The sequence below is a fragment of the Nanorana parkeri genome, unplaced genomic scaffold, assembly GCF_000935625.1.
Source record: "Nanorana parkeri isolate BGI_ZX_2015 unplaced genomic scaffold, ASM93562v1 scaffold10, whole genome shotgun sequence".
NCBI lineage: Eukaryota > Metazoa > Chordata > Amphibia > Anura > Dicroglossidae > Nanorana > Nanorana parkeri.
In genome coordinates, this window is record NW_017306278.1 from 1,174,554 (window position 1) to 1,186,936 (window position 12,383).

At 47.1% G+C, this 12,383-nt stretch overlaps 2 protein-coding genes across 3 annotated transcripts in view; both read right to left on the minus strand.

The window, feature by feature from the left end:
- ZDHHC13 (zinc finger DHHC-type containing 13) overlaps positions 1–4,456 on the minus strand; it is a 26,590-nt gene extending 22,134 nt beyond the window's left edge. Inside the window, exons 1-4 of the mRNA XM_018555055.1 lie at positions 4,359–4,456; positions 3,663–3,805; positions 1,913–2,035; positions 428–505 (exon numbers count right to left, since the gene is read on the minus strand). Of these exons, the coding sequence (XP_018410557.1) occupies positions 428–505; positions 1,913–2,035; positions 3,663–3,805; positions 4,359–4,370 (356 nt within the window). The 5' untranslated portion in view covers positions 4,371–4,456. The remainder of the gene's footprint in view (positions 1–427; positions 506–1,912; positions 2,036–3,662; positions 3,806–4,358) is intronic.
- Positions 4,457–10,177: 5,721 nt separating this feature from the next.
- DHCR7 (7-dehydrocholesterol reductase) overlaps positions 10,178–12,383 on the minus strand; it is a 9,205-nt gene continuing 6,999 nt past the window's right edge. For both annotated transcript variants that reach the window (XM_018555067.1, XM_018555074.1), the window contains exon 7: positions 10,178–10,676. In XM_018555067.1, the coding sequence (XP_018410569.1) occupies positions 10,212–10,676 (465 nt within the window). In that variant the 3' untranslated portion in view covers positions 10,178–10,211. The remainder of the gene's footprint in view (positions 10,677–12,383) is intronic.

Below are 12,383 nucleotides of genomic sequence, written 5' to 3' on the forward strand. Positions count from 1 at the left end.
GGCATCCCACGCTTTGCATTGCACTTGGTGATGTAAGGCTTGGATGCAGCTGCTCGGCCATGGAAACCCATTCCATGAAGCTCTCTACGCACTGTTGTTGTGCCAATCTGAAGGCCACACGAAGATTGGCGGTCTGTAGCTATTGATTTTGCAGACAGTTGGCTACTTCTGCGCGCTTCAGCATGCGCTGACCCCACTCTGGCATTGTACATGGCCTACCACTTCCTGGCTGAGTTGCTGTTCTTCCCCGTTGCTTCCACTTTCTTATAATACCACTAACAGTTGACCGTGGAATATATATATATACACATATATATATAAAAATATATATCACACACAGTATATATATATTATATTAAGAGTTTTCAAAGCACATAAGCTAAGTGCCAGGACAGTTGATAAACAGAAACAGGGATCAATTCCCTACCTGACAGCCCAGTGGAGAGGAGTTGAATTCAATGTGCCTCCCAGCTGATCCACCACAGCCCCCTTGGAGATAAAATACCTGTGGTTGAAAGACAAGCATTGTGTTATTCAGTGTTCTCTGCCCAGAACCCCCATCTCAGTAAGGTACATTAAAGATACAAAACAGAATAGAACCTATAAGAAATCATATACTGAACGCTATCATGATAGGTATTAAAGCGGACCTTTACACTAAAAAATCTAATTCTATCAATGCGTCCCTCTATGTATGATGATTAATAATAACATAGACACATCAGGTGATTGTAAAATACTTCCACTTGCAGAACATTCACTTCCTGCTTTGAAAGGGCAAAATGACTTCAGTTTGGCAAAGCAATGCACACTGGGATTGCCTTGTCATCAGCAGAGCATTGCTAGGAAATCTCATGAGATCTCAGGGAAAGGCATTTTCCTCCCCAGAGATGATGTGCACGGTCACATGTCCTAGTCACATGTGCCAGTAATCCAGGAAGCAAAAGGAGAGCTAGTGATCAGCCCTTAGTAAACATGGCCACTGTCAGAAGACTGGGGAAGAATAGAGAAAAAAGGTATACAAAGCCGGCAATTATCTAGAAGTATCTGTCTGTAGATTGTCATCACTAAACATTTCTGAAGGTGTATTTGTTGTTATTTTAAAGATCTGGGTAAAGGTCCGCTTTAACTTTGTGCAGTTACTAGAATACAATATTTTCCGTTATTGTGGGCTGGGCAGCCCATAATAGTGTAGTGATAGTGTTTGCTGGGAAGGGTTAATCAGTTCACAGATTGTGTTACATGCTGCCAGGAATCACTCTCACTCTTTCCATGTTCCAGCGCTGTTCTCCGCTTCATCTTCAAACTTTGGTCCTGGTTGAGTGGTTTCCAGCTTCATTAAACCCCTTCCTGCACGTTCACATTCAAATGGACACCTTCCTTGGCAAAGTGTCATGACACAGTCAAGGCTCACAGTAAACTGCTGCATACAAAGATGCCTACACATGACAATGTGAGCACAGTTCTAAGTGGCAGTGCAGACTGTCCACCACCCACACTGTAGAAGTGGAAGAGGGTCCCCGCTTATCATAATCACCCGGGAATTAAAGCCCAACTCCATGATGGGCGTCATCCAACCAGGAAGACTGATGCCATCTTGTGGTGAAAAAGACATACTGCAGGGGACAGTTCTGAATTTAGGTGAGTGCCAAAGCCTGAGCTGCTTTATTTGTTTTTTTGTTTATATACAATATTTGGGGGGTCTGAGGCTTTAACTCTCTCTTTTATATAGACAAGAATTGACAGTTTTGAATTATCAGTGAATTCAAGCACCAAGAGGAGACCTTGCTGGGACAGAAAGCTGTTTTTACTGTAGATAGAGACTAATCTTAACATAAATAAAAACAAAAATTCTTATATCAAGTACAACGTATCAATAGAGGGATGGCACGTATAACACTCGAGTACTTACTTGACGAGCTCCAGTCTGTTGTTAATGGCCGCCCAGTGAAGGAGAGTCACGTTTTCACCGTCCGGTTGCCGGACGTCATAGTCGGCCTCTACGAGCTCTCTGCAACGATCCAACAGGCCGTGCCTAAAAGAGACAAATGTTTAATACTAGGGATGCACCGATATCTAGTACCGTACTAGGTACAAGTATAAGTACCGATACTTTTCCAGCTCCAAGACTAGACTAGAGGAAAATTCAAAAGTTAGGAGGCAGCTATCATGTGTAAGGAGCACACGGAGCTCCCGGGATTTGTACATCTCTGTTTTAATCTACGATTTTGTTTTTATAAACATATATATATAAGAGATGCACAGATAGCAGTTTTGCGAGTACGAGTACTGGTACTTGTCCAAGTCCTCACAGATACAAGTACTGATACTTGCCCAAGTACTTACAGATACAAGTACTGGTACATTTTTGTTTATTGTCATGTGACAGTTTTTCTAAAACAATGCAGACTAATGATTTTAGGACAGTGGTGGAGCGCCAGAGTCAGGTCCCAGCTGCAACCGCTGCAACCCTGGTAGTTCTCATGAAAATGCCAAGTATCGGCATTGGAGGAGAGAAAAGAGAGAGAGAGAGAGAGAGAGAGAAGAGGAGAGAAGAGAGAGGGGAGGAGAGAGAGGAGGAGAGAAGGAGAGGAGAGAAGAAGAAAAGAGAGGAGAAGAAGAAGAAGAGAGAAGAAGAAGAAGAAGAAGAAGAAGAAGAAGAAGAAGAAGAAGAAGAAGAAGAAGAGAGGAGAAGAAGAAGAAGAAGAAGAGAGGAGAAGAAGAAGAAGAAGAAGAAGAGAGAGAGGAGAAGAAGAAGAAGAGAAGAAGAAGAAGAGAGAGGAGAAGAAGAAGAAGAAGAGAGAGGAGAAGAAGAAGAAGAGAGAGGAGAAGAAGAAGAAGAGAGAGGAGAAGAAGAAGAAGAGAGAGGAGAAGAAGAAAAAGGAGAGAGGAGAAGAAGAGAGGAGAAGAAGAGAGAAGAAGAAGAGAGAGAAGAAGAAGAGAGAGGAGAAGAAGAAGAAGAAGAAGAAGAAGAGGAAGAAGAAGAAGAAGAAGAAGAAGAAGAAGAAGAGAGGAGAAGAAGAAGAAGAAGAAGAGAGGAGAAGAAGAAGAAGAAGAAGAAGAGAGAGAGGAGAAGAAGAAGAAGAGAAGAAGAAGAAGAGAGAGGAGAAGAAGAAGAAGAAGAGAGAGGAGAAGAAGAAGAAGAGAGAGGAGAAGAAGAAAAAGGAGAGAGGAGAAGAAGAGAGGAGAAGAAGAGAGAAGAAGAAGAGAGAGAAGAAGAAGAGAGAGGAGAAGAAGAAGAAGAAGAAGAAGAAGAAGAAGAAGAAGAAGAAGAAGAAGAAGAAGAAGAGAGAGGAGAAGAAGAAGAAGAGAGAGGAGAAGAAGAGAGGAGAAGAAGAAGAAGAAGAAGAGAGAGAAGAAGAAGAGAGAGAGGAGAAGAAGAAGAAGAAGAAGAAGAAGAGAGAGGAGAAGAAGAGAGAGGAGAAGAAGAGAGAGGAGAAGAAGAGAGAGGAGAAGAAGAGAGAGGAGAAGAAGAGAGAGGAGAAGAAGAGGGGAAGAGAATTGAGTGACAGGTGGAGGAGGGGAGGAGAGAGTCTCATGTCACTGAGATCACCAACCTCCTACTGAATTTAGGATTAGATATTACAGGTCCACCTATAGGAAGTCCCCCTCATCCTCCACTTCCCCATCCTCCGCCCCCCCATCCTCCGCATTATACTCACTGTGTGGCTTTCACAATATCCCAGTTGCTGTAGTCCTCCAGCACCGGTGGGTTCAATGCCTCCTGGTCCTCCCTGGGCCCACCATGTTGGCCCCCGTGGTGGCTGTGGCCATGCTGGTGGCTGTGGCCATGGGGCTGTTTACACTGGGGGGACGTAGAAAGAGAATAAAGTCTTAAAAACAAAGCGGATACATTTGGGTTTCCTGCAGTCAGATCCGACATGTGATCATTTCTGATCGGTTGCTATGGTGCCGTCGCCGCGTACTGCATTGAATACAATTGTAACCATAGTGAGCATTAAAATAAGGATTATGTTTTTGATGATATCAAAATAAAATATTTTGTTAAAAATGGTATTCCACTTTAAATTTAAAGGGGACCTCCACCTCAGCTTGGTGACACAGAAGAGTCCCCCTTCAAAGCCATCCAGACCAGAAGTACTTAGAACACCAGTGGATGGACCACAAGTCCCAACACAGCAAAGCAGAATATTTTAGGGCAAATGCAGCAGCTAAGGGGGCCACAGCTCCAAGTGCAGCACTGGGGGGTCATGGATGCAACTCCCAGCAAAGATACAACTTCCTCCTCCCCTTGTGCGTAGTTGACCCGACCGTTCTTAAGAGACAAATTGGCCTCACATCCTGTTTCACCGGGGCAGGGACTGAGCTAAATAAACAACAAGCCGACGGCCACTTACCGGGGAGCTCATGGTGACCCCCTCTCCGTCTCCGGCCGCTTCCCTGTGTCACCACGAGCACACACTTCCTGGTTACGAGGCACGCCTCTGATCTGATTGGCGGAGCGTTCTCCAGGACCCGCCCGCTGACACCGACCTGTCACTCAAAACGGAAGGACCAATGAGAGGGAGATGGAGCAAGAGGGGGCGTGTTCGGGGAAGCGATTTCCGCCAGGGTGCTAAGAGGGCGGGAAAACCGCTCTGACTGGAAATAGATGTTGCGTGGGAGGATGTGAGGGAGACGGGAGACATGATTCGGGAGGGGCAGACGGGGTGTATGGGGGGAATAAACATTTTATATGCATGGGAGTTGTGTAAAAAGAAGAGCAAATGTTTAAATGGGGTAGGTAACTGTGACACTCCAGCTGTTGTGGAACTACAAATCCCATGAGGCATTGCAAGACTCTGATAGCCACAGGTATGGCTCCCAGATACATGGTGGGATTTGTAGTGTAAGCACAGCTGGACTACTGGGGTTGCCTAATCAAGGAAGGGGGAGAAAAAACCCTTCACACAGAGAGAGTAGCAGTGACAGGTCCTTTATTACAGGAGGGGGCGGAGACAAGACCAGTCACCCTGCACAAGGACATAGAGCAGTAGTGACAGGTCCTTTATTACAGGAAGTGGGCGGAGACAAGACCAGTCATCCTACAGAATGATAGACAGCAGCAGTGACCACTCTTTATTACAGGAAGGGGCGGAGACAAGATCAGATCCCTCCCCCAGCAACCAGGACAGTGGTTAATAATAACAACAACAGTGTTGATTGGTTATATTTAGGCTTCTATTTATAAACAATGGCGTAATATCACATTATGGGCACCAGATGGTGCTGAGGAGCATAAACAGATGGTTGTTTCCTGTGGTCCTTTAGCGCCACCTAGTGGCCATAACATAATATTACACCCAAATAAAATGACATTGTACTTCTATAGAAAATAAAACCAGAACATTTGGTTTTTTTTGCATAAATTCGCACAGAACGAACGTTCAGAGATGTTCAAAGGGTGAATGGCACTGTGAATTGTTTATAAAGAGACCTCTTAGTGCTATCACAGCTCTTCTTTTCAAAATTCTATCCTGATTTACCTCTCAACCAGATGTGTCAAGAGCAGGGGTGAGCGACTCAGGCCCTCCAGCTGTTGTGGAACTACAAGTCCCGTGAGGCATTGCCAGACTCTGACAGCCACGGGGATGACTCCCAGAGGCAGAGGCACGATGGGATTTGTAATTAAAACACAGCTGGAGGGCTGGAGTTGCCCACCCCTAGTCAAGAGCAGTGGCGTCACAAGGGGGGTGCAGGGTGTGCAGCCCGCACCCAGGTGCCACCATTGGAGTCATTTTGGTGTCACCCCCTATGAAAAGTCGGACACTCGGTCATGGACCCGGTGGCATACCTCATCCCGCCGGGTGAACGTCCCCTCCTCTCTCTGCCAGCGTCCATCACCAAGATGGCCGCCGGCAGGCATCAATACGATGAGATGCGCCGTGACGTCACAACGGGGTGTCACCCGGCCTTGGGACGCCTCTGGTCAAGAGGGTGGTTTTTGGGCCCCATGCAGGCTGCTCACCGTCTCCTTATTGCTCTCAGCCGGTTTATGCGGCACTCCCGTATGTCATTTTGCCGCTGAATGTTTGAAAGTTGCCATCCCTACCACAACGTTAGTTACCAAAATGGTAAGATAATTTCCTGGAATTGAACTGACTCTGTTACTGTTGGAAAGCTGCTGCAGATGTGACAGTCAAGATTGTGTGGGACACATGGCGTCATGGTGGTGAAATGCGAAAGCTACCTGTTCATGAGAGGATCCATGCCAGAACCGAGTACACTGACATCAGACACCGCTGCCAGAGATACAGCTTTATTCCAGTGGGGTAAGGGAGACATTCAGGTAGAGTTTCCAACACGTTTCGGGGTCCAGAACCCTCCCTCTTTATAAGGGCTTAATGAGAGAAATCTCACAACCATGCAGCTTGACCATTGTATTTTGTTACAATGGGAGAGCTTCAGGCTTGTCAGCAGCTGAGCCGTAGTGGACTATTATAATTGGTGTGGCCCTTCAATTGCCACACCTACTGTGTAGTGGCGTAGCGTAGGTTGTCAGCGCCCAGGGCAAGGCAAGTATCTGATGAAGCCCCACCGAACACTTGCTGAGACCCAACCTGACTATTACGTAGCACAGTGGTGCAGGGCCGGTGCTAGGATTGTAGTCAAGGTGGGCAAGGTGCAATTTTGCGCCCCCCCCCCGATCCCGACCCCCACTCCCTGTAAAAACAGGGCATTTTGACAAGTACTCGTACTTTTCAAAATGCCCCGATGTTTGCGCTATGGTTTTTTTCACTTACCTTCGGTGCGGAGAGCAGCGGCAAGTCAGCGCTGGTCCGGTGGCAGGAGCTCCAGGTGGGGTCCTAATTTAGCTGGCCGGCGACTGCTTGAAGTGCCGCGCGTGTCGGGATCATTTTGACACAAACATCGGGGCATTTTGAAAAGTACGAGTACTTGTCAAAATGCCCTGTTTTTTCCGCCCTCACCCTGCAGCGCCGTAAGGCGCCCGCCTTACGGTAGCGCCGGGCCTGCAGTGGTGTAGTGGTTAGTGCTTCTGCCTTGCAGCATGGGGGGTCCTCGGTTTGAGCATGGGGGGTCCCCATCTAGTTGCATAAATTTGCACAGAACGAATGTTCAGAGATGTTCAAAGGGTGAATGGCACTGTGAATTGTTTATAAAGAGACCTCTTAGTGTTATCACAGCTCTTCTTTTTAAAATTCTATCCTGATTTACCTCTCAACCAGATGTGTCAAGAGCAGGGGTGAGCGACTCCGGCCCTCCAGCTGTTGTGGAACTACAAGTCCCGTGAGGCATTGCCAGACTCTTGCCAGATTCCCCGGTTTGAATCCTGGCCAGGTCACGATCTGCAAGGAGTTTGCATTTTCTCCCTGTGCTGTGTGAGTTTCCTCCCACACTCCAAAGACATGCTGGAAGGTTATTTGGCTCCTCTCCAAGTTGGCCCTCTATGTATGTATATGAGATAGGCACCTTAGATTGTAAGCTCCTTGAGGGTAGGGACTGATGTGAATGTGCAACTATGTAAAGTGCTGCGTAAATTGTCGGCAGTCTATAAATACCTGTAATAAATAAACACTGGGGCTTTTGCACCAAGCCAAGGAAAATCGGAGATCAAGGAGACAAAAGGTCTCAAGTAGAAGCTATGTAACAATTTTCATCAACAGGATGCGTATCAAAAAAAAAATGGGTGTGAGATGCAGAAGGGGCACTTGGGTGGAGAGATCGCCTATGCTCCCAGTATAATCCCAGTACAGGACGTCTTCCTCCCCACCTATGTGATGAAGGGTGCCTGTAGTAAAGGGCTCCTTGTGTCTCGGCTCACCATGCCCACATTATGTGTGCCAAGCCATGCCAGGGGGAGACCCCGGGTTCCAGGATGTCAGCTGTGAGTGGCCCCCGGACAACTGGCACAGCACATACACACAGCACTGGACTCGGCTGACTTGTTGTAGTTTTTGACATGTCGCCCGTGTTGGTGGAACTGGACTTTCTAGTTGAGACAGATATGTCTCCGGGGTATTGGGAGTCCGGGCGATCAAACGGGTTTAATCGGCTCTTGGAGCTTGGCTGTGTTTGCGAGGGAGGTTTAGGTGCTCAGGCGCCTGTGATTGGCCAGGGGGGTGGAGACCCCATGCTGCCCTGTGATTGGGGCAGTTAGAAAGGCACACCGTTCCAAGGAGGATTGTGCCCCCATCTGTTTCCCCGGGTGTTTCTTGAAACCGTTGACAGAAAGTTGGGAGAGTGAACTGAGGCTGGGGCAGCTGGACGGTGTGATGCCTAAACGGCCCTGTCTGCAGCACCCTTAAAAACTTGGTGCTAGAGCAAAAGTTTGCAGCACTCCAGAAGAAGACAAGACTTATATGAGAAGTAGTTGCTGAGTGGGGGGGTGTTAGCATGCTGCCCATACAGTCATAGGTGCAACAACCATTCTCATACATTATACTGTGATTAGTGATTCTGCCACTAGGTGGCAGTGTTTTGGTATAATGTCATTTTTTGCTATATGGTAATGATGTAATTTTCTTATCTCTGTTTGCCTCTTGTTTCCAGTAAGATGATGAAGGGTTCAGCCATGTGTCCAGCACCATCCTGACTGGTACGTGTTATATCCGCAGCAGCTTTCCAACAGTTGCTTTCCAAATACAAGGGCGTATCCTGGCTTCTGCAATTGAAGATGCGGCATGTTCATAAGAAGATGCTGATTACTTACCTTCCAGACATTTTGCAAGTCCAAACTCTGATTAAACTGTATTGGTTTCGGCAAAACCGCCTGCATTTGCTGCTGTGGTTCCTTTGGCTGGCCCATACATCATAGGGGGGGAATTTTTGAAACGCTCGCAGAGCTGTTCGCCCTGTGAACGTGTTGGTTTTAGATTCACCACCAGATGGAGCCGAGGAGCATACAAAATTCCTAGGCTCCATTGCTCCATCTAGTGGCCATAGTGTGGCACAACTCTAAAACTTAGAATCACAGAGGGAACAACTCTGCATATGTTTTATAAATACACCCCCATGTGTCATTTAGGTATGGAGGGGGCCAGCAGTAGGACCCCCAGGACACAGCAGGGGGGATGCTCTATCCAACACACCTGGATAGCAGCAGCTCCCAGACCCAGGCAGAGGAGTTTCAACATGTCGCCCCTCAGACAGGTAAGTATAAAACTTCTTCTGTCACGGGGCGTTTTTCCTTTCAGAGGAAACCGGGTCACTTTAAAACATCCATTTGCCCTTAATGGAATCACCAAATAAAAAGACAAAATACGTTAAAAACTGGACATTTTATTCAGAATTATCAAGTGAGTCGTCCAAAAACTGTACAAGAGAGACATTTTAAAACCATTCGGTCTGTTTCTTTGACCCCCATGTGGCCACAACAAGTACGACCTCCATGCTAAGATGGCCATCGATGGTACCATTTGATTGCGCAAATTCTAGGGGGGCGGGGCTCGCCTAAACAACCCATTCAGTTTGTAGGAAAACAGTTAACCTACATAGTTGCTGGTTGATCTAAAGAAGATTGTGTAATTAGATTGTAGCATATATGGCGAGGTTTAGATTTGGCCATGTGTGGCAATGGCATGAAAGATTTAGGTAGGCTCTCTACACAGGCCAGGGATGATAGCCCTCCTAGATCTGAGCTAAGCCGGAAGGAGCATGGCTCCTGTAGGTTATCTTCCTGGTACAACCTCAGCACTCCATCCTTGGTGATGCTACAAATCCTGCCATGCCCATGCCTTTGAGAGTCATGCTGTGGCTGTAAGAGTCTTGCAATGCTTCATGGGACTTGTAGTTTTTCCGCAGCTGGAGTGCCGAGGTTGCCCACCCCTGTCCTAGTGGCATGGTGGAGCCCCTTGTTTCCTGCTCTATCCAAACGTTTTGGCTTCTGTTCTACTTTAAGGACCTTCACACGTTCTTTCTTTGGGACGTGGGGTATACGCTGTAAGTCCATTCTTAGAGTGCAGAGGTTTACAAAAATGCAGCGGTAAAACCAAAACGAGAGGCGACTTAATTTTACTGAAACAGTTTCCTCTCCGAAAGTTCCGTTTTCAGTGACGCAGCCGGAGACCCAAGTTGTTTTTTTTTTTTTATTATTAAATAGAAATGTGAAATTTTGTAAAACAAGAATTGTCCGGAGGAGGAGAACAGCCTCTCTCTCTCTCTCTCTCTTAAAAAAAGAAAACATTGCGACAGTATTTTTACAGTTCCAACATGAACCTCCGTTGTTTTCACCTGAAATGACATCGTAGCCATTAGAATATTCCCGGCAGCAGGCGATAGGGGACCGCGTCTGTGTACAGCTTCCAGTCTTTGCCGTACTTGCTGGAGCAGCGGTGCTCGTCGCGGAGGCAGCGGTGGACCAGCAAGATGGTCATGTAGATGATGTAGAAATAAGGCAGCAGGTGGTCGAATCCGCCGGCGAGGCAGTAAGACAGAGATCCCATCAGGTCCCCGGTGTAGTTCATGTGGCGGGTCACCCCCCAGAAGCCCGAGATCATGAGCTTGCTGTAGTGCTTCTTGCCGTCCGTGGACGTGTAAGCGCATTCAATGAACTTCGGCTTCTTGCCCCAGATGACGCAGTTGCCGTTGGTGCGTCTGAAGAGGTCTTTCTGATGGTTGGTCATCCTGAAGATGTAGTACCCGACAAGCCCGAGCAGAAGTATCGCTGCGGCCGCTGTTGTTGAGAGCTGTACCGGGTTGTACACCAGATATAAACCCTGAAAGGAAGAGTACATATTATTTATTGATGAGTCTACATTTTGTAACACTTTTAAATGTTCATAGTTATTTGTGGATCTTAGGGGTCTATTTATAAACAATTCGCAGAGCCATTCGCTCTGTGAATCTCGTTTAACTTTCGTTCTGTGTGAATAGAGGCAAAAATTACCGTTCCTTGTATATTTTCCTTTCAAGTTGAATGTGACGTAATGTAATACCACTTTATGGCAACTAGCTGGAACTGGGAAGCATAGAAAATAAGTAGGGATGTCCCGATGCCACTTTTTTAAGATCAAGTACAAGTACAAGTACTGGCCCTCATGTACTTGCCGATACCAATTACCGATACTTTTTCTTAAAGGGACAGGTGACATTTAAAAAAAAAACATCTGACTCACCTCTGAACTCCATGTCCACAGCTAAACTCTGTAACCCTCATTCAGAGCTCACCTTTGCCCCCTCATTCACAGCTTACCACTATACCCACGTCCACAGCTAAACTCTGCTCCCCCTCGCCACAGCTTACCTTTCACACCTCACCTCTTCCCTACCCAGCCACAGCTCATCTCTAAATCCCCGTCCACATCTCAGCACTTCTGCCCCCCCCTCACTCCAGCTCTCCTCTGTACCCACTTCTACAGATCAACAGTGGGTGGAAGCAGCCTGAGCACCCAGGGATGTGGGCATGTGCCCTGGGTGCTTGACGGTACTGATACCCATGGTGCATACACATAGGGACAGTGAGGACCCCTTATCGTGAGCAACTACTGACTGTCTTCTTTGCCATCCCAGCACAGGCCCTTACTCACTCTTGCCTGTTCAATGGAGGTGCCTCACGAGGTGCCGAATGCTTTCTTTTTCCTTTTCGAGGACGTCGGCGGTGCTGAGCGTCGCGTCACTGTTGTGGGCGGAGCTACAGGCGGAGTCCTCTGGGCAGTCGCTGGCCAACCACATTAGGACCCCACCTGGAGCGCCGCCCAGAGCAGTGACGCGACGCACCTCCAGCCTGCCCAGGGGACGGTAAAAAGGACCCCACGGACGGTAAAAACAAATTAAAAAAACAGCGCAAGCTTCGGCGCTAGGCATCGGGGCATTTTGACAAAATGCCCTGTATCGGGCCCGATTCCGATGCTAGCATCGGTATCGGGACATCCCTAAAAATAAGTATTTAGTTCCTGCGCTCCTTAGCTCCATCTAGTGGCCATAATGTGGTATTACATTACATTTAACTTGAAAATATACTAAGAATGTGTCTCTATTCACACAGAATGAACATTCACAGAGATGGATTTGCGAATTGTTTATAAGTGGTTGTTTATCACTTGTTTGACTGATGAAGGGGATCCTGTGAGCACCCGAAACGTTGTATCTTGTGTTTTGCATTTGCAACAACTAAGTGAATAAATAGACGTACTGGATTTGCTTTGGAGTTCCGGTGTACAACCTTTGTTTATAAGTGGATCCCTTAAAGTGTAACTGTGAGCAACTGTGACATATATACAATACCGTCCATCTACAGCATTAACACAGCAGTTTTCATTATTGTGAGTGTCCCCTCTAGAGACTCCAAAAGGAGAGATTGCCCTGCTCTTCTCACACACACAAACCTAGGGTGTTCCCACCTAACTTGGGGTGCTTCCCATTCCTCCTGCTGCATTCTTCATGGTATAAAATAAAAATACAGGAAAAGAGGGAGCCTCTTATTT